The following is a 27,784-nucleotide window of genomic DNA, read 5'->3' as shown; positions in this document are numbered from 1 at the left end:
CCTTAAAATACATGGTGCATAAGTGAGTCCACCCTATGTTAAATTCCCATAGAGGCAGGCAGATTTTTATTTTTAAGTATTTTTTTGTTTGTTTATTTTTAGGATACTATGCATCCTGATAAAGTTCCCTTGGCCTTTGGAATTAAAATAGCCCCACATCATCACATAGCCTTCACCATACCTAGAGATTGGCATGGTTATATTTCAGTTAGCCTAATAGCTGGTTTGATTTGCATTGAGAGATGATCTTATGGAAAGCACTCCATGCCAATCTCTAGGTATGGTGAAGGCTATGTGATGATGTGGGGCTATTTTAATTCCAAAGGCCAAGGGAACTTTATCAGGATGCATATCCTAAAAATAAACAACAAAAAAAAATACTTAAAAATAAAAATCTGCCTGCCTCTATGGGAATTTAACATAGGGGTGTCCAAACTTATGCACCCTGTATTTTAAGGAAGAACATTTATTTATTTACAATACATTATTTATTCACAAAGAAAATTGGTGTCCTTAAAGGTTGGATTTTTCCTAATTTTTTAAATTAAGGCATTAAGTTCAGTTTCCAAAAGATGATTTTTTATTCCTCTTTTTAGTCAACTTTAGTATGGGTGTCTAAATTTATGCATAGCACTGTATGTATATATATATATATATATATATATATATATATATATATATATATATATATATATATATATATATATATATATATATATATATATATATATATATATATATATATATATATATATATATATATAAATTTATTTTACGTTTCCAGAACATCTGAAATTATATATTCTGTTTAATAGAATTATGTGGTGGAAATGACATTTCATTTTTTTTTAATAAAATTGCAAATTCCTATAATAATTTTATAGCTAGCAATTTATGTGTTACATACACAAAATCATTTTTTTTGCATTATATATATATTGCATCTCTTCTGTAAACAAATACTTTTCATAACATTTTGTTATGGACAAAATTGTTCCTTGTGGTGGAAAGGACTAAAGAAATGCAGGACAGTCATAATTTGTGTAAAAACTAACAGATTTAATTTGACCTTTATAGATTTGAAATCTGTACGTTTTCATAAAAATCAACTCTGGGGACAATAAAGGTGGCCAAAATTCAAGAAACAACCAAATGTGCTGTTTATACCATGAATGTGTTGACTTTCAATGCGAATAATACAGTCAGTTTGAAGTGCTAAGAAGCATGTCCATTTGACTTTCAGTGTAAAGATTTAATAAGTGTGTTTAATCTGTATTAGTCTAGCTGTATTAGTCGGATCTAAGGTATATAATGCATAAATGTGTTCATGTGATGTGAATGTTCCCATGCTTTAAATGTGAAGAATATATTCTTTGTTAACTTCTTAAAGAGTTTAAACACATGCAGAGTACTTGTAAAGCCTACCAGGGGCCGTTATTGAGGAGATTATGAAATTGAAAGTTATGAACACATTTATGAAGTTTACTGTTTCCCACTTTGGGCTCTGGTGTACATCGAGACAGCTGGAAACAGCAGCTTACACTGCTTCTAAACAAGACAGAGAAGCTGACCTTATCTGAGAAAACACACACACACACACACACACACACACACACACACACACACACACACACACACACACACACACACACACACACACACACACACACACACACACACACACACACACACACACACACACACACACACACACACACACACACACACACACACCAGATCAGAAGGGTCAGATCAGACATCTTTATACAGGCATGTTTACAGTAAATACATAAACACAGAACCTGTGTTGAGCTTAAGAGTCTGGTCTAATTATGATGTGCACAAATATGATCTGTGAGACTGTGGGCTGACTATTCAAAAGTTTGTGGTCCGTAAGAATTTTATAAATAATTCATAAATAAATGATTTTATTCAGCAAGGACACATTTAATTGATCAAAAGTGACAGTAAATACATTTTAATGTTATAAAAAGTTTCGATTTCAAAATAATGATGTTCTTTTGAACTTTCTATTCATTAAAGCATCCGGTAAAAAAGTATTATGGTTTACACAAACACATTAAGCAGCACAACTGTTTTAAACACACACACACACACACACACACACACACACACACACACACACACACACACACACACACACACACACACACACACACACACACATACAATATATACAAAAGTATATACTGTATGTATATATATTTCACTATTTCACAATGTTACTGTTTTTTTTACTGCATTTTGATTTAATAAATGCTTCGTCAAGCATAAGAGCGTTCTTTCAAAAACATTTAGAATTTGTTTCCAGTCAGTATAATCAATGTGAAACAGCATTTGCTTCCATAGTTTGAAACAAGGTATTCAACAAGAAAAAGGCAGGACTGGATTTGATTTCATAGATAACAACTGAGGCAACATGTATTGTATATTGTATATGGATGTCTCCTTCCGAGCTTCTAACAAGATACATAATGTTTCAACATCATTTTTGAAACGAGTTTTTGTTGTGTGTGTGTGAGTTGAGAGAAAGAGCACCGTTCATTTATAAATCTTTTATAAAAGCCCTCACCCATATCAAGTAAGACAGTCGGGTCACACGCTGACTCATCCTGAGGATATTACCCCTATTCTCTCTTTCTGTGTACACAGCTATTTATTTACACACACATAAAGAGCAATGGCAAAAGAACAATTATCTGTAATGACCGGGAGGCAAACATAAGCAGATTGCCTTTGTGAAAGTTGCAGATTATTAGCTTAACACAACAAATAAGCTATGTGAGTGCAAAAACGGTAGATTGTGTACTGTATTTATTTGCTGCTTGAATGTATGTTGTTGATTGGTCGTATGTAAGAGGAAGTAATTCCGACAGGTTGGTTCTGGTAAGGATTTGCAGAGCTTAATAGCTGAATTGGGTCAATGCATTTGCAACATAGGCACTAAACACCACAGGTGATCGTCTGGAAGATCAGACACTCATAAACAACTCTTATTTAGCATTCCTCTGTCTTATATAACCACAAACATAAACTGTTTAGTATGCTGTAATCAGATTTTGGTGGATGAAATGTTTAGGCTAGCTACTTTTAAAGTTCAAGTTATTGCTATTTTGGGAGGTTTTGGTGCAGTGGTGCCCTCTACTGTGTGACTTCAAAACCAAATCATTTTGGAGTGTTTAAGTTTCAGTCATAATTTTTGCGTGCACAATATTGTTCAAGTAAAGTATGAATATGTTTGCTTAAAATTTAAAATAAAAATAATTATTTTAATAATTCTTAAATACTTACTTTTAAGTTTGCTTTATATTAAATCGATAGAAATCCATGGTAGGCTATGTGTTGTTTAAATAGGTACAATACTGGCCGAAAGGAAAATTGACATCTTCACCCTTTATGAAATATTATTAAAAGATTTTGTACTTGGAGTCAATAGTTCTATTAATGCAATGAAACATGGCAAATTGTGCGGACATAAATTTTTTTGCCAGGCTGTAATACAAAAGGCAAAAACAAAAGAGAACCAACTGAATATTAATAAATGACAATGTAGTCAATGTATGCTTTTTGTTTTTCTCTGCATTTTTTTTTCATAGTAAATAAAACCTGTAGCTGTAGTAATATTCTTGCCAGATAAATACCATAACCAAGTGTAACATTTTCTAATATATTTCCCTTATATTTAAAAATATGAAATATGTTCCTCAAATTTTTGGTTTAATTGAACTTGTAGGGTCATTAAAAACAAGTAAAACCATGCATGTGATGTCTCTTTACGTGCTTGAATATTTTATTCTCTAAATAAATACACAATCAAGATACATTACAACTCTCTCTTCATTCAAAAAGAGCTTTGAAAATACAATCATTCCTGCCATCAAAGTGCAAAGAGCCTTAAAATGCTCACAATGGCAACAGTCATTATAGTCAATAAAGTCAACAATAAAAAACACCCACTGCAATCAGTCAGAGCGCGCACAAACACTCAAAACAATGTCCCCAATTGAAATGGTTGGTCATTTGGTGACTTCTCTAAATAAAGGTCTTTGACATTTTATTAGCAGCCAGCTGTAATTGGATAAGGAACAGATTAGACCGTTTTAAGAACATAAGCTCCTCTTCTTGAGTGCCTGTCTGAGACGTCATGATGTCATTCCATGACTCAGCGCTCAAGTTCACACAATTCACAATAACAATGACATTTAGCTGTCGGTGAGACATCAAGTACATACGTCAATGCCAAACATTTTTCCATAAACAAACACTCTTTAAGAGATCGTATTGATCAGATTCCTAGTTAGGAGAGAGTTTCTGCTAGGTCAGTGTCGGTCGTGGGCGTTTCAGGGGTGTCGCACATTGGCGTCTGCTTTCTGGGTGACACCGAGGTTGGCAAACCAGAGTGGCAAACCCAAATGTGAACAACAAAGCCAGGTGCGGATCACAATTGTGAGGGAAAGCTGGAGGCCCATCACAGAAACACTGTCCTACTCTCAACGCTAAAGAATTCATAAATACATACAGTACTTTGCAGTATATATAGCACAATTACATTTTAAATTCAAATACATGCATTAAATAAATGAATTTACATTGACATGATATGTACATTAGAACTCAAAAACACAAGTATGTCAATATATAATAAAATGTATGTAAGAATATATATAAATAATATTTTTTAAGAGTATTTCTTTTTATATAAATAGAATAAATCACATCCTGACAGCCAGAGAGAAATTAGTAATATTACATCTTCAATGTATTTTAAGGATAAAGCCCCATCCTGTAAATAGTGACTGAAATTGCAGCATTATGCCTCTCATAATTACTTTTAGAAATCAATAAAACTGAAGCCATGCTTTAGCATTAATGCGTGTGCTAGTCTGACTGCTGGCTTTCGGCTGGATTGTAATGACTGTGGAAACTGTGGTGTCTTCTTTGGGAACTTATTTGGGACAGAAAAAAAAAATCATGACACATTACGTCAAAAATGTATTCCAGGGCTAAATGGTGGATTGAAGGATATCCATGAGGTCCACAAGACCTTTGAATGTCCCATTTTATGATTCAGAAGGGTGCTGTCATGTACCCTCAATGCATTTTTAACTAGATTATAGCGCCCCTATAATGCTATTTTAAAGGTTCCTAATTTAGTTTTGAAGGTCTCCAACAATAGGCTTACATGCATCCATGGTCAAAAAACACTTTTTTTCCTCATAATATACATTGCAGCATAGGGTGACCACCTGATTTTGTAGGACAATGCGGGACGTGTGTGAGAGAGATACATTTCATACTATTATACTATGTAAATATTGATTTACACTATAGGAAAGCCTATTTGCCATCACGTTTGATGATAACATTTTAAATTGCAATAAGCTATCAGTGATTCACCCAGGTTTGAGTGATATGAAGCATATTTACTCTACAGAACCTATTCAGTCTGCTAAATATAACAAACTGAGCAACAGGCTATAGGTACAAATCACATTTTACACTAAAATTAATTTCCTTAAGTAGCGACTCGTTTCAGGCAACTGGTTCTGTCTTTTGGGAGATAACAACTCCATTTTATAGTGCACTTGGATCTTTGAAACTTTGCAGACCTTTCACATTCACTAACAGCTACACACTGCATGAAAGATAATATCCGAAAAGTATAATAGGGGCACTTTAAAAAGAGTAAAAGCGTTTAATTCACTCAGTGGATGTTGCTAAAGAACAAGTTTGGAAGGGCTTGGTTGAGGATCGGCCATCCTCGCAACCAAAGCAAGACTATGAGCTTCAGCATGATGTGGTAAAACTCTAATGATGATATTTAGATTGTTCGAAACCAGAAAAAGGATGCCGGTTTAAGAAAGAACGCACCTTTAAACAAAAAGATGCGTTTTCTCTTTGCTTTCTGCTTTGCGTTTCACCGCAGGAGGTGTGGGGACGGCTTGTGGTGTAGAGTCAGCTGTCGAGAGCTGTATCCTGACATCCCAATACCCAGAAGGCCTAGCAGCATGGCAAAGCGGGGTACAACGGGCCCTTCCCTCTGCAGACTGGTCCGTGCCGCCTGAGTCTGAAAGCAAAAGGTCTAAGGTCAGTGTTTATGGCCCTTCTTAAGACATAATCGATCAAGGATGTAGTTCTCAGAAGCTTGTTATATCAGACAAGTTTCAGAAGTATTACTGAACTTCCTAGATCAAGATTAAGACTGATAAGAAGATTAAGCTTATCAACATAAACAAAATATAATTAGGCAGTTTCCTTGAATACGATTTAAGGTGTTTTGTAAACAGTCAAGTATATTACAGCGTATATACAGTGCTTTCAGTTTGAATCCTCCCTCAAAAACCCCAGGAGAATCATTTATATCATGTAAAAACATCATTAATGGAAACAAACACCAAAGCGTCAAAGTTAACTACTGCTGAATCTGTTTCCTAAAATAGCTAAAGAGAGTTTTAGAGATTTGCAGCAAGCGTCTCATGTCACTGGGCTCGGCATCCAATTAACCAGAACCAGACAGGCCGTGATTCTGATCCAGAAAGGCTTTATTTGGACATGAAAATCTCACAGATAAACAACCGGCAGAATATGATCCGATTACTGTAAATACTCATGTTGTTTCAGTGTTATTTTCCTTGATGAAATGATTGAGTAATATTTGAGTAAATTGAGTAATATTTAAACATTTGCTATATAAATAGATTTGCTATATACATTTATTAAAATATATGTATATATTTTAAATAAAAAATATATTTTTTGGTCTAATTTGGTCTGATCTTTAACTGCTTTACTGGAATGTGTTTCGTGCGCTAATGTATCTGTTATATGCTTAGCCACTTTGATTATTTTATTAAGATTTTATTATTTAACAATGATTCTTAATTTTATACCAAACTATAATCATTACAAGAATACAACATGTAAATGCTGTTTGTTTGGGTCTGAAGTATGTATGTATGTATGTATATATATATATATATATATATATATATATATATATATATATATATATATATATATATATATACATTTACAAAATTTTGCAAAATGTTTGATATACAGTATGTTTAACATGGATCATGAAATATTACATTCTAAGACTCTGATTGGTATACACTGTAAAAGTTGCATGCTGGTTGTTCATGTATATTTGTTGTATTTTATTTTATACAAAATAATTTTGCTAGGGTTTTATTTTTTTTTTATTAGAACTAATGTTACTAGGCTGAATCAAATGATAAAAATGTATTCCCTGTTTGGTATATAAAAATATAATATTTTATATTTTATATATAATAAATATAATATATAACGAAAATATTAAAAGATTAGTTTTGAAATTAACATTATTCTGTTTACATTTAAAGTCATCTCCAGGACCTCAAACATAAAGAAAATAAGCCACTGTTTGGAGAACTTTTTTAGTTTGTTTGAGAGAAACAGGACACTTACCTGCAGGTATCGAATGTATCCAGGTGTCAGGAGAGGAATGCGGAAGAACATCTCAGCAGCAGCTCTTGGACTCTCTCTGGCCAGAGAACCAAAAAGTTCCAGTCGTCCACACACACACACACACCAGACGGATCTGTCACCGCTCTTCAGGCACCTGCAGACTTATAAAGCTTTGTGTCCTTATATAACTGGTCACATGTCTGCATAAAATCCTGTCTATCTTTTTGTGAAGGGACGGTGTGTGTTTGTTTGCTCTGATAAAACTTGAGTATATCTGGAATCCAGGGCAGATATTTAAGACTATTATAGTCTGTTTAAGTCTATTATAGTTGTTTTGGCCAATGCTAATAGCGATTAATGAATTGTATAAAATGACTAGTGTACTTGAGTCGCATACATTTTTCAAGTATCTATACTTTATCATATTATTTTCATTTTGGGAAACTTTTACTTTACTACATTTCATTAACATATCGCTCCATGTAGTGGAGCGGCTAAGTGCTTATGTTTGGCAGAATCGTTCAGTTTATGATACAAGCGTGAAAATTGGCATGCAAATTGGCAACATGCCAACATGAAAATTGGCATGAGCAGTCTCTGTGGGTCACTTGACAATAAGCCACCTACAGCTACTTGAAATTTCAAGATGGCGGCCATTTTTCAAGATGGCCACCACCTTAGTGGAGCAATTAGGCTTAAGAAATAATTTAGTTGGTGATACAAGCATGAACATTGCCATGAGCCTAATTGCTCCCCTAGGGTGGTGGCCATCTTGAAAAATGGCCGCCATCTTGAAATTTAGAGTAGCTGTGGGTGGCTTATTGTCTAGTGTCCATCAGACACTGCTCATGCCCATTTTCATGCTTGTATCACCAAATAAACCACTATATCACGTAACTGCTCCACTAAGGTGTCGGCCATCTTGAAAAATGAAAAATCTTGAAATTTCAAGTGGCTCGGACAATTTTCTTGTCAAGTGACCCATGGAGACTGCTCATGCAAATTTTCATGCTTGTATCATAAACTGAACGATTATATCACTTAGCCGCTCCACTAATGTTCAAACTAAAGAAATCGAGACTTCTACAGACTGAGATGCGATGTCCGATTTGTGAGCGAGCCAATTCTTTTAAAGTGAAACAGCATGAAACGGAAGTTGTGATAGTCTTTTCTTCCCTTATTGTGACGTATTTCAAAGTAAAACGGATTCCCAAACAAGAATAAATGTAGGGCGGGACTTGATTTTGACTATTGGGAATTGACTGCATCGCTGGACCATTGTGGTTTGATATTGGTGTGATCTCATGTGAGTAACAGGTTGTCCTGCCCTAACACCAGTTGGGAAAGTTATTTTTATTAAAGTTTACAATAGCACACGAGTTAAAAAAATAATGATGTGCAAGGATAAATCATGCAATATTCCATAAAAAAAAAAAAAAAGAATAGTCAATTTTGATTTCATGGTGTCTTTAAAGAATCTGTTGAATCGGTTCATTAACTAATTCACGATTAATTTGCGAAATGGTCTGATGCGATTGCAGGTGTTCTCGACTCAATAAGAACTGGAACAAATGTACTTTCCTGATTGACATTTAGGATGCGGAACATTGGATTAGCTCACAATCTCATTGTTTCCTTGTTTGTTGTAACGGATGATGCGACCCAGTAATCAAAGCTTCTTAAGAAAATAAAGAACAAAGCGCTCGAACAGCTCGTTTAAAGCTTCGGCTGCTTTTAGCACAATTGAAGGGACTAATGAGTTCAGGACAGATCTGTCCTTAATGACAGGTATAATGTCCCACCTTAACAAGGGTTAAACAGACCTTGAACTATGCAAAGGCAACATGATACTGCAAACAGATCAGCTCAGAAGTGACCTCTTAAGTGATGTTTGTGCCTTGTGGACTAGAAAACAATACTCGGGACGTCATACAACCTGACCTGCTGCTGGACCACTGAAGAGAGGAACAGGAGGAAGAATATGTAAGATATACAGTCATGCTCAAAAGTTTGCATACACTTTGCAGAATCTGCTAAATGTTAATTATTTGAACAAAATAAGAGGAATCATACAAAATGCAAGTTACTTTTTATTTAGTAGGCCTACTGTCCTGAATAAGATATTGTACATAAAGGATGTAGTCCACAAGACAAAAAATAGCTGAATTTATAAAAATGACCCCGTTCAAAAGTTTACACCCCCTTGATTCTTAATACTGTGTGTCGTTACCTGGATGATACACAACTGGTTTTTGTTTTGTGATGGTTGTTCTTGTTTGTCCTGAGCAGTTAAACTCCCCAATGTTTTTCAGAAAAATCCTTCAGGTCCTGCAAAATATTCAGGTTTCCAGCATCTTTTGCAGAATTGAACACTTTCCAGCAGTGACTGTATGATTTTGAGATCCTTTTTCTTTTTCTACACTGAGGACAACTGAGGGACTCAAACACAACGGTTCATACATTCACTGATCTGATGCTCCAGAAGGAAACATGATGCATTAAGACACACCCCGGGGGTGAACACTTTAAAATGTTTTCTTATTTTATTTAAATATCTTTTTTTTTTTTTTTTTCATTTAGTAGGCAACTGCACTTCGGAAGCAACAGAAGATTCTTACATGTTTCATGGAAGACAAAATAATTCAATTTATCATGATCTTCAAATTGAAAAAAGTTTGAATGGCTCTTAATGCATCGTGGGAGCATCAGGGAATGTTTAAACCTTTTCTAATAATTTACATTTTGCAGATTCTGCAAGGTGTGGGCGATGTAAACATTTGACCGTATATAAGCCAAGCCTACGCTACCTCGTTTGAAGGTTATCAAGCGACAACTGCATAGTCTTATTAATATTCATGAACCATTTCGCCATTGGAAGTTTGTGTCAGCACGACATAATTACTATTTTCAGCTATCTTTCAGGCATTTGTTGTTTGACCATATTTGTGACGTAATTATCATGCGACAGCAACACGGTAAGACCCACTGAAAGTGGAACGCGGGCCAGAGTTGACATTTGAAATAGAACGTAAAGCAGAAATTGTCAAGAAATTTTACAGATTGGATACAAATATGAGTTTACATTTCGGAGGTGACTCTGGATTATAGCTGCATATTTACTTTTAGGTATGTTTACGAGTGTCGCAGCATCATTTCTTGTGAAATCGAAACCTAAAAAGCTAAGTGTTTTCACTTTGTTTTTATGTCACACTGATGTTTACAAGAGCATTTACATCGTACAATCCCCAATAAATCCTAATATTTACAGATATGTGATAGCAAGGACGAGAAAACCTTAGTTTGATGATTTTCATTATGGCATTTTAAACCGATAAATACAAACGAGGCTGTTTTGAGTTATTGAGCTGCTGAAAATGAAGTTTAGCTTAATTTATATATAATGGAAGTAAAGTAATATATGATACAATTCTTGCTTGGCGCCTGGTTTGTGTTACATCGTTTTAATAGCACCTGCAGTTTTTCCTTGAGTATCAAAATCGAAATGTTTTAGGAAATGTATATATTATGAAGAATATACTAGCTTAGTGATATATTTAAAATAGCCTACACATTTAAATGTTTATTTTATTACACTTTATCTCTATTACAGTAAAGGCTGCTTTCTAAAAATGAGTTTTGTTCTCATTCACTTAGTCAGACATCTCCACTTCAGTAGAACTTAAACCAAACTTTCCAGTTTTATTTATACCCCTGTCTGATTTCTATATTCTTGTTTTTACATGACGGGTTTGTTCATATTTAATTCACCTGATTTATATAACAGTTTATTCCTAAAAACATGGTGAACATATATTGTTTTTTCTGTCTGTTGACAGTATTTTCTGAATTAAAGGGACAATTCACCCCAAAATGAAAATTCTGTCATCATTTACGCACCCTCATGTCGTCCCAAACCTGTTTGAGTTTCTTTCTTCTGCTGAAAACAAAATAAGATATTTTGAAGAATGTTAGTAACCAGACAGATTATGGGCCCCATTGACTTCCATAGTATTTTTTCCTATATCAACTGTTTGGTTGGGTTAATCAACCATTAATAAAATGGGGATATTTGGTGATATATATTCCTTGAAAATAAACTAGGGAAGGCAAAAGGTCATTTTAAATGGTAAAAACATCAACACTTTCAAAAATCAACATTTTCGTTTATACATGAATTAAATTTTTAACCCAAAATCTTGATGATTGTTGAATTAAAAAAAAGTGCCACGTTATGTATCTTTGGTTTGGTTTTTATGTTGTGCTGTCATGTTTTTGAATGAATGCAGGTTCTTAGACCTCTTGAATTTAAGATGAAGAGGGGGGCACCAGCATCAGATGAGCCTCTGAAGAAGAGGAAGACTCTCCGTGAGGACTCCTCTGATGAAGATGAGGAGTCTTCTCAAAGAACCACCAGTCAGGGTTAGAGAGAAGCTTCCTTCCGGCACTTCACACTGTTGTAACTTTTGGTTATAGTGTAAGTTCATGTAAGCATGTTTATTTATGTTTGTCTCCCAGACTCAAGTCAGAGTGAGTCTCTCAGTGATGTTGAGGATCACAAGCCCAGTTTCTCCAGACCTGGTGATTCCCAGAATGCCGAGGGCAGCGATGCCTCTTACGATCCCTCAACCAACTTTTCTATGTACAACACAGTCTCTCAGAAACTCATGGTAAAACCAGCACCTCCTGTCATTTTTAACCATCTTGTCAGCCTGTTAAACGCAATTTAACACATTAAAAATGGTGTCTTCCTCTTTTTCATTCAGGCCAAAATGGGTTTCAGAGAAGGTGAGGGTTTGGGAAAGTATGGTCAAGGACGGAAAGAGATCGTAGAAGCATCGACCCAGCGTGGGAGGCGGGGTTTGGGTCTGACCCTGAAGGGCTTCCAGGGCGACCTCAATGTAGACTGGGAAGATGAGCCAGAGGTAAGGCATCATTGTCAAAATGTTTCTTATAAGAACAGAGACACAGACTTTATCAGTCCAGGACCATTATTTCTCCCTCATTTTACATCTTTTCTCTCAGCCAAGTGCTGTAGAAGTCGTCTCGTGGTTTCCAGAAGGTTCTCCAGAGATCCCAGATGCAGATGAGCTGAGGGATTGGATGGCTTTTGGACCGGTATTGCTGCATATATTACCTGATGAACTGAAATGATTAGTTTAAGATCAAATGCTCATTCAATCAAAAATGATTAAAGCGGTCCTATTATGCTCATTTACACATTCATAATTTTGTTTATGGGGTCTACTAGAATACGTTTACATAATTTAATGTAAAAAAAAACGTATTTTTCAGCTTCTCATGTTTATACGCATACCTTTACCTATGCTTATTTTCTTAGAGAAAATTAAAAATTGACGATGAAACGGAATTTTGCTCAGAGAATCTGCTGCATCTCCTTCTCCGCTGCAAAGTGAGTGTTTCAAACATTTCTTATGGTTATTAGTGATGTTTTGAGATGATTTCTTTGACATACATTGTGCTCTGTGTCTTGTAATAATGTAACGCGTCTTTTTATTTGTAATTCTTTTCAGTCTGTGTTTGATGACTTGGAGGGCGAGGAGATGAGGCGAGCGCGTACTCGATCGAACCCTTATGAAACTATCCGAGGGGCTTTCTTTCTCAACAGGTGGGTTGTGTCTCCACATGCATACTACACAGCAGAAGCATATCTTTTCTAAATTTCTGTTTTCTCCTCAGAGCTGCTATGAAGATGGCAAACATGGATCACGTTTTTGACTATATGTTCACTAACCCAAAGGATTCTCAAGGGGTGAGACCACAGTTACACAATCTATGGCATCAGGGACTGAAATAGGTTCTGTAATTTAATTTCTGAATTGAATGTCTGTGTGTAGAAGCCTTTGACTCGTGATAAGGAGGGTGAGTTGCTGTATTTTGGAGATGTATGCGCGGGTCCGGGAGGATTCTCAGAGTATGTGTTGTGGCGGAGGGGCTGGCATGCGAAAGGTTTTGGGATGACGCTTAAAGGATCCAACGATTTCAAACTGGAAGATTTCTATGCTGCTCCCAGCGAGCTCTTTGAGGCCTATTACGGTATGCTGCCTGAGTTTTAAAAACCAAAAACTGAAACAAGAATACAACGTTTTTACAGTATAGCTATATATCAATATAAAATATTAATGTGCCCCTATTATGCTATTTTAAAAGTTCTTAATTTTATTTGAAGGTCTCCTACAATAGGTTTACATGCATCCATGGTAATTTTCTCATAATATACAGTCATGTGAAAAAGGAAGAACTCCCCTATTGAATTCAGTTTAACACTTTATCTCCAACGTGCGTTCATAAGAGCACCACAACACATGCGTGTTGTGCTGACATGAGAGCGGACGTTGTTGCGTGGTCGTGCGTTGGAGATTAATATTTTGTAAATAATGTGGTAAATTAGGTAATTCTTACGGGTTTGAAACGACATGAAGGTGAGTAATTAATGACAGAATTTTCTTTTTTGGTGAACTATCCCTTTAAGAGAGTCTGAATGCTTTGTCTAACTATTTCAGACTCTGTGAGAAAAGAGTTGACGCTGCAATGTAACTAATAACTGACTGAGACCAGACTCTGCTCTGATTGGTTAGATGGCCCAGTCTGTGTTTTGATTGGTCTAATCTGCTCTGATTGGTCAGCCGGCCCATTCTGTTGTGATTGGTCTACTGCTTACAACACATTTAGGAAACTAAACACCCATTACCATATCTGAATTTCAGCTACAGAGGCTTTCTCAGCACTTGTACACACAGTGATACGAACAGTGATGATGGCTTCAGTTTTACCGTATCAATTTGAGCCCGACGACTCATCCTTTGGGTGTGCACCAAAGTGGATTTGCTTTGGCAGCGCAGAAAACAGCATATTCCACTCTCAGCTACAACTACAGTGTTTGAGGATAAAAGTAGACCATTGAAAACCATAGGTGGGCAATATGCAGATTTGTTACAAACCTATGTAGGTTTGTGCAGGAAGTAAGACTGTAATTACTGACGACTTGTTTCAGGCAGTTCAGAATCGTTCTTTCTTTTAGGAGACAATAACTCGTGCACTTTGCTCTTTTTTGAAACTTTGCAAGGTTTTACATTCACAAACAGCTTTATTACACATTGCATGAAAGGGAATATCTGAAAAAAAGAAGCATAATAGGGGCACTTTAATTTAATACCTAAATGTTTAATCTAGTGATAGAAATTAAATTGTTAAGAATTTATTTTGAACGTCTCATTACAGGTGAGGGTGGGATTGATGGCGATGGTGACATCACACGGCCGGAGAACATCAGTGCGTTTCGTAACTTTGTCCTAGACAGCACTGAGGGGCGGGGCCTGCACTTCTTAATGGCAGATGGGGTAAGCCATTCTCTTCTGTAATTGGTTTAAAGGTAAATGTTGTTGTTGTTGTTGTTGTTGTTGTTGTTGTTGTTGTTGTTGTTGTTGTTGTGTGATTGGTCGATATATTCTGATGGTGTGTTGTTCATCAGGGTTTTTCTGTGGAGGGCCAAGAGAACATTCAGGAGATTCTGAGCAAACAGCTCCTTCTATGTCAGTTCCTCACTGCCATGTCTGTCATCAGACCAGGTATTGTGTGTGGTTTTGGTTATATGCATATAAATAAAGCGCCTATGAAAGTATTCATATATATATATATATATTTTTTTTTGTGATACATTTTGCAGTGATTATTACAAAGAAAATGAATGCAACATTATTAAAAAATAAATAAATTTCACCCCCAACCCTTACGATATTATTTCTAATAATAATAATTTTAAATAATAATATTGTAACACTTTTTAATCAGTAACTCTTTAAAGTTACTGATTTGAAGAGTTTGTGAGTCTTTTTGAACAATTCAGTAAAATAACCAGCTCATAGGAGTAAATTTGTTATTCAGATTGCATCATTTGCGCTGTATGCTTGTTGCAACACAATAGAAATACTTTACTAAGTTTGCCATTATTTTGCATCCTTTTTCTCCATCAGTTCAAGCACACACACTAACTGTAAACTCTCTCTTTGCAAATTCACTATTTGATTGTTGTTGCCATTTTGAATGCGAATGTTAAAGGGTAATTCAAATGGGATTGTTACCATTCGAGATTAAAAGTTTTATTTCATAGATGCTTGAATGGAGCCACTGTTTTTTTTGGGCCTTTGGTGTATGATCTGGGCCATTTTCCTAATGGAAGATGATTAAAGTGCTCTTGTGAAATCCTTGTTTTTCTCAAGGATGTTTTTTGTTTCGCTCAATCTATTTTTTCTTCCTCTCTCATGAGTCTTCATGCCCCTTGAGTAGAAAAGTATCATTAAAGCCTGATCACTTTTCACTAGGGATGCTCAACATCAACAGTCATCTGTGTCATGGAGCACTGTGTCTTTTTGGATTACCAAAGGACTCATGGTTTTCTTCAGTCCCAGACATTCAGTTTTGGAGGACAGCCAGTTCTTTAACAGCAGTTCTAAATAATCCCATCTCTTTAATAATGTCTTTTTCTTGGCTTTGAAGATTATTTAATGACTCTTGTTCTAGCTTTGATATTATTATACAGCCTTGTCTCAGATCTGTTTGGATTCATCTGGGGATGCGCCCAGACACAAGTGTATTTATTCTGAAATCCTGTAATTAGGAAGGTAATTATGTGACTGAGAAAAGAGCTAATTTTAGGTGTATCAAATCAACGGGAATACTTTTTACAGTCATAGCATTAAAGAGACAAACTTTAAAATTCTTTTTAAATCCACTTTTTCGATTTTGTGCACTTCAACATCTGTAAGTTAGTTTAACATTAACATTTTGTTTCTCTTACCCTTTCAATTAAACAATCTTAAAGGTACAGTAACAAAAACAGCCTATGGTAATTATCTCTTTGATTGGTTGTTTTCCATTATATGGACCATTTAAGTAGATTAATGGTAATTATTTGAAAGCTTGACTTTTTGCTACCATATCTCAACAGAAATTATTTGTTTTACAGGAGGCCATTTTGTGTGTAAAACGTTTGACCTGTTCACACCGTTCAGCGTGGGCTTGATTTATCTGCTGTACCTCTGCTTTGAGAGGGTCTCGCTCTTCAAACCCGTCACCAGCCGACCTGCCAATTCAGAGAGGTGTGTGTTACTTACTGTGGAAGAGTGAGAGAGACCTTTGGGAATGTGAAAGAGCTGCCGGCAGTCAGTATTGTAACTTGTATACCTGGGTCTCTCTGTTCATCATATCAATATATGTTTTTCTCCCCCCTTGCAGAAATTGGCCAAAACTTTACTGCTACATTTTATTTATTTTTACACTACTGATAATTAAGGTTTTTTTTTTTTTTTTTTTTTTTTTTTTTTACATTTACCCCCGGTCTCACAGACAAGGCTTAAGCCTAGTCCCAGACTAAAATGCATGTTTGATTTGTTTTAAGGGAAAGTTAAATCTTAAAATATGTCAGTGCCATCGTTTTGTCTTGAGATGAACACCAAGGCACGTTTATAAAAGCTTCTTAAATGTCCTAATTGAACTAAGGCCTAATCCTGACTAAATCTATGCCCTGTCTGTGAATTCAAGGCTTAAAGGGATATGCTGGTATGTTTTAGCTTACCTTAAGGGCATACAAGATGTAGGTGTCTTTTTTTCCGCAGTAGTTTCAATTTTGATATTTTTAGGTCAAACCGTTCTTGTCTGTCAGTCGTATAATGCAGGTCTATGGTCACTGTCTCAAAGAGCGTGCACACAGTCCAAATTAAACAATTCCCCATCGTCCAAATTAAACAATTCCCCATCGTAAGTACACATTGATGGCCTAAGACACGAAACGAGCGGTTTGTGTGAGAAAACGAACAGTATATATATCGTTTATACTTCTTGTAACACAGCCACGTCCAAGTGATCTGAGGGCGCGCGCGCATCCTGGTGTGTGACGTGTGCGCAGACTGGTGCATAGATATATATACACTAGATGTCGCCTTGTCTACGGCAGTTCATTGGAACGAATGTCTTTAAGGCGACATCTAGTGTATATTTCTATGCACCTGTCTGCGCACACGTCACACACCAGGATGCGCACGCGGTGGGGAATTGTTTTAATTTGGACTCTGTGCATGCTCTTTGAGGGGGTGACCATAGACCTGCATGATATGACTGTCAGACAAGAACGGTTTGACCTAAAAATATCAAAATTGAAACTACTGCGGAAAAAAAGACACCTACATCTTAGATGCCCTTGAGGTAAGCTAAAACATACCAAAATTTAATTTCAAAGTGAACTATCCCTTTAATATATCTCTTATGCTCACCAAGGCTGTATTTATGTGATCAAAAACACTAATATTTTGAAATATTTGTACAATTTAAAGTGACTTTAAAAAAAAAAAAAAAAAAATATATATATATATATATACACACACACACACACACACACACACATACACACATACATACATATGTATATTCACACACACACACACACATATATATATATATATATATACAGTACCAGTCAAAAGTTTGGAAACATTACTATTTTTAATGTTTTTGAAAGAAGTCTCTTATGCTCATCAAGCCTGCAGTTAAAAAAAAAAAAAACAAACAAAAAAAAAAACAGTAATATTATGAAATATTATTACAATTTAAAATAATGGTTCTCTTTTTTAATATACTTTAAAATGTAATTTATTTTTGTGATGCAAAGCTGAATTTTCATCAGCAAGTACTCCAGTCTTTGGTGTCTTATGATCCTTCAGAAATCATTCTAATATGCTGATTTATGATCAATGTTGGAAACAGTTGTGCTGCTTAATGTTTTTTTTATAACCTGAGATACTTTTTTCAGGATTATTTGATGAATAAAAAGTTAAAAAGAACTGTATTTATTTAGAATAGAAATCTTTTGTAACAATATACACTACCATTCAAAAGTTTGGGAACAATAACTTTTTTTTTTTAAGAAATTAGTACTTTAATTCAACAAGGATGCGTTAAATTGATAAAAGGTGATGGTAACGATTTATATTGTTAGAAATGTTTTTATTTTGAATAAATGCTGTTTTTATGAATAAATGCTGTTAACGTTTTACTCATCAATGAATCCTGAAAAAAGTATTCCAAAAAAATATCTTAAACAGCACAACTGTTTCCATCATTGATAATAACTGAGTATCAAATCATCATATTAGAATAATTTCTGAAGGATCATAAGACACCAAAGACTGGAGTACTTGCTGATGAAAATTCAGCTTTGCATCACAAAAATAAATTACATTTTAAAATATATTAAAAAAGAGAACCATTATTTTAAATTGTGATAATATTTCATAATATTATTATTATTATTATTATTATTTTTTTTTTTACTGCAGGCTTGATGAGCATAAGAGACTTCTTTCAAAAACATTAAAAATAGTAATGTTTCCAAACTTTTGACTGGTACTGTATATATATATATATATATATATATATATATATATATATATATATATATATATGTATATATATATATGAAAATGTAAATTATTCATGTGATGCAAAGTTGAATCCTGGATCTTTCAGAAATTATTCTAATATGCTGATTTGGTGCTCAGTGATCAATTATTATTTTTGGTGCTCAATTATCAATAATGGTTGTTATTATTATTATTATTATTATTATTATTATTATTATCATCGACATTTAAAACGGCAACGTTTTTGCTGCTTAATATTTTTTTTGTTAATATTATACATTGTGCATATTATTATAAATAAAAAAGGTTTCCGTTTTCACTCATGTCACATATGCCCTTCTGGCGATAGGTTAATAGCCAAATAGCTGTTTAATCATTGCACAAGGCTAGGTGTCCTTTCTAAAATCTTGCCAATAGTTAATGCAATTATTTAATGCTGGTTTATATCATTTAGCTGTAGTACTTACAGTTGTCTCTGCATAATAAGATAGGATGGGATGAAAGATTTTAACATTAAAAAATTATCTAAAATACTGTTTTTTTTATGTTCTCCTCGTGCAGGTATGTGGTGTGCAAGGGTTTAAAGCCAGGCACTGATGCCGTCAGAGAATACATGTTCACCATCAACCTGAAACTGAATCAATTCAGAGACTCAGACAGAGACGTGACTGAAGTCGTCCCTCTGGACATCATTAAAGGAGACACTGACTTCTTCCAATTCATGATCAACTCAAATGAAAGGTATCAGCATCACTTTCTGACCCTCTTTTTTCCCTCTCTTTGTCTCTGGCTCCCTCGATGCATTCATTCATGCTTAGGTTTGTTTATTGAACTCGGATTCCTTGTCTTGCAGCCATTGTGCGGTACAGATCAAAGCGCTGGCTAAGATCCACGCGTACGTCAGAGATACGTGAGTCACACATTCTTCCTCTGGTGTGTTTCAGTGCATTCATTTCAAACTGTCTTTTATTTGTGTCTGCGTCTGTATATGCATTACTGACAAGGCTGTGTGTCTCTCTAGGACACTGTTTGAGACCAAGCAAGCAGACATCCGCAAAGAATGTCTCAAACTGTGGGAGGTGAGTCCAAACACTAAATGGATTGACCTCACTTGCCTAACACTTCATAGTGGACTGAAGTTTAGTTAAGGGCTTTGTTTTGCAAACAAATTGTTTTGCGTAGGTATCTAAGATATGAGCGGATTATGTTGATTTGAATGATTGTGACCTTTAACGTCTTCATCTTTGTGCAGGTTCCCGATAAAGCCAGAGTCACTCATCCATCGTCAGATCCGAAAGCAAAGTTCTATGAGCTCATGAAGGTAAGAGTGTGTGTGGGCTTTGAGGAGTTAGCTGGGAATGTAGCTATTCTCTGTGCTTGTGGATGTGATGTTCTAGAAAAGAAATGCTAAGTGGCTGAATCACACACAACCATTAATGTCAGGGTCATAGTTCACCCCAAAATAAAAGGAAAAAATAAAGAAATTATATTTTTGTGAAGAGAAAAATAACAAAAACAAAAGTCTTTTTTGAACCATTTAAGAGTTTTCATATTGTGGCATTTTTAGTTTTACAGTTAAGCACATCCCCTCCCAGTTGCTAATGTAATGCGATTTATTATTGATAAATTGTTTAAATTAAGGTATTGATTATAAGTATTATTATTGTTAATTATGCTGGTAGTAAGATTATTCTATTTCAGTATGTTTTCAATTAGTTAAAAAAAAAAATCTGAATGTTTCTAGAATATTCATTAACTGAATTTTTTTTTTATCTTTGTGCAAAATATTATTTCTTGTTGTTTATTTTTTTCTAAGCATTATTTATTTTTGTCATTGTGAGATTTACTAGTATTTTTAAAATACATTGTATATGTTTTGCACAAATAATACTTTTTTTAAAAATATTTTGTAGCCAAATACAGTTCATATATGTAATGCACAACGATTTTTTATTTATTTGAATTGCTTTGAATATTTAAAGCAATTTTTGTTATTAATTTATATGTCCTCCTGAGGATTTTGTAGTTGTATGTAGTTTTATTTATATAAATAAAAAATGTTAATGTTTCTCTCTGCTTATTGTCTTTTTATCTCAGGGATCAGAAATGGACAGTTTTAATTCTAGACCAACTGCACTGAACTCAGGAAATATGGATAAACTGCAGCACGTACTGGACTACAGGTGCATTGTGGGAGGAGGAGAACAACTCTTTCTCCTGGCACTTGGGGTAAGGAATATATCTTTGTATACGATATTTATATAATATAAGCTATATTTATATGTTACATAAGCTATATCTATTGTGGTTTAGTCATCCATCGCTATATATTGCTTAAAGGGTGAAAAACCTACACTGTTTGTGTATGCAGAGATCTCAGATCTACACGTGGGACGGCAAAGCCCCGTTACGCTGGAAGAAGCTGGAGAACTTCAAACTGGAGCTGCCCAGAGACACATTACTGAGTGTGGAGATCGTTCAGGAGCTGAAGGGAGAGGTGAACAGAGAGAATCCCTATAATTATAAGTGGGAGTAGAGAGAACAGTGTTGAATAACAGCTTTAAATGATTAGTGGAAGAGGAAGGAGCTCTTCCAGTAAAATAACGATATGTGCATATTAGTAAGAAGCTATATATTGAGTTGTTGTGTATGTTCTTACAGGGAAAAGCCCAGCGAAGGATCAATGCTGTGCACATTCTCGATGCTCTTGTTCTCAACGGCACTGACGTCAGAGATCAGCACTTCAACCCGAGGTCTTTTGCAGAACCCATTCCTAAATTATTCCATGTAGAAATCATTACACTTACTACAAAATAAAAATATGAAGGAAATTTTCATTGAAAAGTTATTTTATTAGGCACGTTTATAAAGCGCAATCAAAAGATATAGTTCCTGATATGTAAACAGTATTGCTGTTCATTGCTGTATTGATTTAAAAACATTGCTATAATTCAGGATTACTTAAAATAAATGTTCATTTAATGTCAGCAATTTTTGTATGTATTGCTTGCTAACATTCAATTATTATATTCTTATAATATATTATTAGCATTATATTGCCATTTGGCTATCTTGCCCTCTAGATATTCAATTAGTTTTTTTTGTATAGTGCTTTTCATAATACATTATTTGAGAGCAGCTTTATAGAAAATGCTGTTTTAGAGATATGATTGACATCCCAATATCAGTAGTCCATGATCACTCATTTTGATCTCACAAATCAGATTTGATTGCTGTTGATTAGGGTTTATTATGATCTAGATGCAAACCTGACTGATAATCTGTGTTTATACTGATAAACTTGTTTTTGGCGCAGAATCCAGATGGCCGAGAAATTTGTGAAAGCTGTCTCCAAACCCAGCAGGCCAGACATGAACCCGATTCGGTAATATTCCTTTCTCTTTGCGGTTGTTCTAATTGCCATGTCAGTGACAACCCTGGGGGCCAGGAAGTCCTATGAACACCGGAGGGTGCAGTATGTAAAATTAATGAAGTTACTGTGTTTTACTAGAGCCTAGACAGGATCTTTCATGTTTATGATGATATTGCAAATCAGGATGCTCGCTGTTTCAGCCTCATTCATTCATTCTCTCTCTCTCTCTCTCTCTCTCTCTCTCTCTCTCTCTCTCTCTCTCTCTCTCTCTCTCTCTCTCTCTCTCTCTCTCTCTCTCTCTCTCTCTTTCATTTATTAGAGTTAAGGAAGTCTATAGGTTAGAGGAGATGGAGAAGATCTTTGTGAGGTGTGTTCCACCACATCAATCACATACATGTAGACTGTATACTGTATATAAATATACACACACTCATTGTCTTTTTTTCCCTTCAGGTTGGAAATGAAGGTAACCAAGAGCTCAGGAGGAATGCCAAGACTTTCATACACAGGCAGAGATGACCGTCACTTCCTTCCCAGCGGCCTTTACATCATCAAAACTGTTAATGGTGAGAGAGAGAGATGGAGCAACAGGATAATATTAGTGGAGTGCCTTGTTAAAGATGAATTTGTCATTCTTTTTTTCTCTCTTTTTCTTTGTGACAGATCCATGGACCATGGCGTTCAGCAAAAGTTCTAAAAGAAAGTTTTTCTACAACAAGCAGACCAAAGAATCAACTTATGCACTGCCTCCTGGTTCTGTGGCACCGTTCCAGTAAGTATTAAAGTGTATGAAGTAATCCTGCTTAACTGGCATTACACTGGCACCCGATTTTGGATTGAAGCCCTTAGCAGGAAAATTCCATTACACAGTCTGAATTTTCATGAGGATGTTGCACAAATATTTCTGTTTTTTTTGTAGCATCTGACCTTCAAACAAAGGAGCTTCCCTCTAAACCCTCAACATCTTTTTTAATGCCTTTTCTATTCGTGTTGCATTTTTCTCATATACTGTTTGGTTGGTTATTGCTCTGCAGTTTTATCAAAGGAATGTTTCGGGTTGTTATTTTAGCTGTGGGACTTACATCGGTACATCTTACCAATGTAATGCTTGTATTATATCTGTCATCATGACAACTGCTTTAACTGCTTTTTACAGGGTCATGACAGTTTTGAAATTGAGTTTAACTTATAACAAGTTCGGTTAAAGATTTTGTCACGCTAGTCTAATGCAAAATCTTGCCCAATGGTGTGGCGCAGGTATGACGTCAGAACCTGGAAAAATAATTTGCTGCTGGTTTCTTCAAGATTTTCCTATATTTTCAATTATGAGTAAAATAAAGCCTGTGGTAAACATAACTTTCTACAACAGTAATTGCAATCACTCACACCCCAAGCTGTCTTACCTAGTAACTTATTAGAAACCTACGTTTTTAAAATATAACTGCTTCAAAATTTGAGTTTTCCCTATGGGTATGTAAATTACTTTGTACAAAACGTCTAAGTATAGTCAAGTTATGTTTACCACAGGCTTTATTTTACACACAAATCTATAAAAAAACCAGTAGGAAAATCTCGAAGGAGCGAGCGGCGAATTAGTCTTCTGGCTTCTGACCTCATACCTGCACCACTCTGGTTTCTATTGTAAGAGCATTACTGCAAACACAGTTTTTTCTTGTCAAAATTCTCTGTTAGGTCTCCGGCACCACAGATGCAGTCAGTAGAGCTTAACATTCCTTTAATATTTAATGTTAATAATTAAATAATTAATGTATAATTGAATACATACACTACTGTTCAAAATTAGTTTGGGATTGGTAATATTTTTTTTTTATGTTTTTTAATGGCGAAGGTTCAAGGCTGCATTTATTTAATCAAAAATACTGTTCACGTAGTATTATTATTGTGAAATCATTCTAATATGCTGATTTGCTGCTCAAAAAACATTTCTTATTGTTATGTTAAAGCAATTGCTTAATATTTTTGTGGAAACTGTGATACTTTTTTCAGGATTCTTTTTTATTTGGAATAGAATTTCAAAGTTTTTACTGTCACTTTACATTTGTTTCTCTGTTGTTTCAGTGCATGTCACAAAGACCGTCTGTTTTGGGCTTGGGAGGAAGGCGTCCGAGTTCACGACTCCCAGACGCGGATCAACCCCGACAAACTGTCTAAAGACGACGTTCTCTCCTTTATCCATCTGCACTGTCAACAATAAAAAACACGTACATGTCACAGTCACTAAGGGACATAGCATAGGCTGTACATTCTCCTCGCCACCAGGGGGCACTGTAGCTTTCACTGAGAAACCTTCAAACTCAGTTTCTTTCTTCACACTTCAAGGCTCTCTCAAAAACAACCTTTTGAGCTAGACAGGGCGTCTTGGTGCTCAGTGGTGTGTATCTGTGTGTGTCCATTATCTTTAGAGGAGAAACTTAGACGCTTTTTCCTTGTCCACGTGTTTTTCTCCCAAACTTCAAATCCTGCTTCCTCCCATGAATTATTCCTCCACTAATCGGTCAGATGTTTAGCTCCAGATTCTATTGCATAATTTCAAACCAGAAGATAACCATGTAAACCAGCATGAAAGCTTGCATTCGCTCTATGTGTGCATGTGTTGGACTGTTGCCTTGTTTTCCTATTTTTGATTTAATCTTTAAAAAGATTCGACTGGCTATTACTTACCATGGTGGTTTTGGAAAAGCATTTCAATTTTAAGTCTGTTTGTGATCATAAATACATTAAACCACTGAGGAATTGTATTCCTTAAGTACCATTGGGCCGCTTGATTATTCGTCTCGCTTGGGTGAGACGCGATGAAACGGAACATTTTTCTTCTGTATTGTGATGTACAGCAGAGTGTAAGGGCTTATCGAAGATTAAAATGAAGGGCGGAGACTAGTTTCTTTTCATTGGATTTTAAGATGTGGGTTTTACACTAAAGACTAGGCAGATGAATGTGAAATATAATCACAGTTGTTGATTAAATAATTTGAGTCTATATTTTGTCAACTTACTGTTTTTAAATTAAACATGCACATATGAATTGTTCACAATAAGATCTATAACCTGCATTTAGGAAATAGATTAGGTGAATTTCAATTTCATGCCAACTTGAATGTGTGTGTGCATGAACTTTGTTATTTAGAAAAACTTTGTTTTGTTGCTCGTTTACAATTCCCTTTGCTTTTCCACTAATGTGAATGTGTGCCACTTTAGCAAATATTAGGAGATACAATTCGTGCTTGTTTGCGAAAAAAGACCAAGAAGAACATGAAATTTGATTTCATACTGCATTGTATGAAAAGGAATCTGTGACAGAAGATTTGGAGCTGCGTCTTCTGCTGATAAGACGCTCCATTTGTTTCTGCTTGCATTGAGAATCCACACAATCTGGAAGAACAGACCGTCTAAATGAAGTGTTTGAACAATGAAAACCTACAAACGCCAGAAGAGAACTAGATTTTTCTGAAGGAAAAGTGAGTGTTGCTCTGGCAAAAGTCACCTTCAGAATGGTGTAGCTATATTAGTTGTTCAAATGTTGTATTGCTTCTCTAAATGCATTGCTTTTTGGTTGTTATGGTGTATTGGGTGGTTGGTAGCTAATATTCCGGGTGGTTGGGTGTTTGGTAGCTGATATTCCTGATATACTCTAGGTATTTCCCTCATTTAATGTAATTCCATGTTTTGTTTTGTTTTTTGCTGGTTTTACCGGCCACCTGTCTGACTGTATTTACATGACAAAGTTCAATACTTCAGGCTTAGGAGTTTGTTCAGATTCTGAACCCTAGGTTTCAGGATTCAGGACAGCGATGTAGGAGGAGGGAATGATGGAACATCCTTATGGCAGGTCTAATTTATTTTGTCATGTCTTATATTCAATATGATTTTATATCTGTATTTTGCTCCTCTAGAACAACAATACATGAACTGTCACTGTGACTGACACATCACTAATGAGCATATTGTGCAGCTTGCTGTGGATTCTTATTTCTTCTCCAAAGCTGTAGGTTTCTGGCATCTCAAGGACGGCGGGACACAGGCGGTCTTTTGTATGCAGGTGTAATGAGAGTCTCCCACACCCTGTTTTCCTATCCATCTCTTGCTTTGAGTTTGTGACTGGAAAGCTAAGCAGAGATTCACCTCAAAGGACAATTAAATTTCCCTGTAGATGGGTTCCATTAGAGAGGTTCCTCTCATCCGAGTGCTCGCTTGCTGGCTGGGTAACCAGATGGGAACGTATGCAAACTCTGCCCTCCTCTCCCTCTCTCCCCATTCACACTCTTTCACTTTCTTTCTTGGCCAAGAGGTTCAATGTGCCATCTCCCGAAAGCAATTGAGGAGCGCCGCAGCAATACTGCCCACCACTAGCCGTTAGGGAAAGCTTCTTGAAGATATATTATCTTCCCGCAGGGCACCAGAGTTTTATTAAAATTTAGGTTAAAAGTCTGGTCACTTCGAAGGGGGCTGGAAACTCAAATCAAATTGACCAAAGGGGATTCAATTACAAAAGAAAGGACAGAAAAAAAAAATACCATGGCTCTTTTGAATCTCACCTTTTGAAAGTTTGAATGGCTTTATGTTAAGTAAAATTTTCCTAACAAAAAAGTACTGTAGCAGGCATGGTTACGATTGCATATGGCAATATCTACTGAAAGATGACCTAATTTTCAATTTGCCATTCCATTGTTTGTTTATTTAATTTCATAAAAAAAAAAGTTTAGGCAGCATTTTTGGGTAACTTCCGCTCACATCCGAGCATATGATGCAAAAAATTGCTGTCTAGATTGGCAGTTCACTAAAAGACAGAACAGATGTGGTTTCTGATTTATCACCAAAACAATAGCCTATTCGATTTATTAATATACAATTCTGCTTACAAAAAAGTGATTTAATATAGTTTTGATAAAGTGGATAGTTACTATTTTAGTGTAAAATAGTATGATTAGTACCTTTTTTGTTATTGTAGCACTTTAGAGGTGCGTTCATACGTTTATATCGAACATTTGATGCCCAAAAATGCTCTTTATGTAGGCAGTTCACTAGATTTTGAATACAAAGGTGTTTAATTTGTAGCTACAGTGAATGATTACCATTTTCGTGTACCATAATAGGCTACTATGGTAGCCTACCTTAAAGAATATTTTTGCTACTTTTTTTGTTAGTAGCCTATATCAGCAATTTTGAGCATCATAAAGATGCTTTAAGACGATTAAATCGAACATCAGATGGCCAAACACGCTGTTTTGTGTAGGCAGCTCACTAGATTTTGAGATAAAGACATTTAGTGCTTTCCGATTTATCAGCAGATTCATAACTCGTTTTTTGTTGGAATGTAATGGGAAATACTTGAGTATTTTGCTATTTATACTGCGCAACATCGACGTTTACCACGGATCAACCGGATTTTAAAAGCCGTGGGCGTTTTGGCAACTGGATGTTTGAAAATCGTTTCCACACACATCAATAGATTAAACGTCCCCAAAGGTTTCAGATCCATATCTGACAC

General features: G+C 35.4%; 1 protein-coding gene across 2 annotated transcripts; it reads left to right on the top strand.

Moving 5' to 3' along the window:
• The first annotated feature begins 10,393 nt into the window (after positions 1–10,393).
• On the top strand, positions 10,394–26,981 carry cmtr1 (cap methyltransferase 1). 2 transcript variants are annotated; one of them, XM_081386265.1, is made up of 24 exons: positions 10,394–10,448; positions 10,600–11,892; positions 11,989–12,140; positions 12,237–12,395; positions 12,496–12,588; positions 12,812–12,883; positions 13,005–13,099; positions 13,171–13,243; positions 13,329–13,527; positions 14,713–14,831; positions 14,963–15,059; positions 16,457–16,589; positions 19,467–19,646; positions 19,759–19,815; positions 19,927–19,984; positions 20,158–20,226; positions 21,003–21,134; positions 21,277–21,402; positions 21,567–21,658; positions 22,222–22,290; positions 22,598–22,645; positions 22,732–22,844; positions 22,942–23,050; positions 24,358–26,981. In XM_081386265.1, exons 2-24 carry the CDS (start codon positions 11,754–11,756, stop codon positions 24,491–24,493), a joined length of 2,520 nt encoding a protein of 839 aa, XP_081242391.1. In that variant the 5' UTR covers positions 10,394–10,448; positions 10,600–11,753; the 3' UTR covers positions 24,494–26,981. The 2 variants fall into 2 exon arrangements, with proteins under 2 accessions (XP_081242391.1, XP_081242390.1); XM_081386264.1 differs by having other exon boundaries at positions 10,394–10,599; positions 11,760–11,892.
• Positions 26,982–27,784: the final 803 nt, after the last annotated feature.

The sequence above is a fragment of the Scardinius erythrophthalmus genome (assembly GCF_964197995.2).
Source record: "Scardinius erythrophthalmus genome assembly, chromosome: 15".
NCBI classification, from domain to species: domain Eukaryota; kingdom Metazoa; phylum Chordata; class Actinopteri; order Cypriniformes; family Leuciscidae; genus Scardinius; species Scardinius erythrophthalmus.
The sequence above is the reverse complement of the archived record's forward strand: the minus strand, read 5'-3'. Positions and strand labels throughout refer to the sequence as shown.

Bases quoted from the DNA above. Each gene is read 5' to 3' on its own strand.
- cmtr1 (XM_081386265.1), top strand. From the start codon at position 11,754: ATGCAGGTTCTTAGACCTCTTGAATTTAAGATGAAGAGGGGGGCACCA. The intron at 12,884-13,004 runs GTGAGTGTTTCA...AATTCTTTTCAG, and splicing joins ATCTCCTTCTCCGCTGCAAA to TCTGTGTTTGATGACTTGGA. The intron at 22,646-22,731 runs GTGTGTTCCACC...TTTTCCCTTCAG, and splicing joins ATGGAGAAGATCTTTGTGAG to GTTGGAAATGAAGGTAACCA.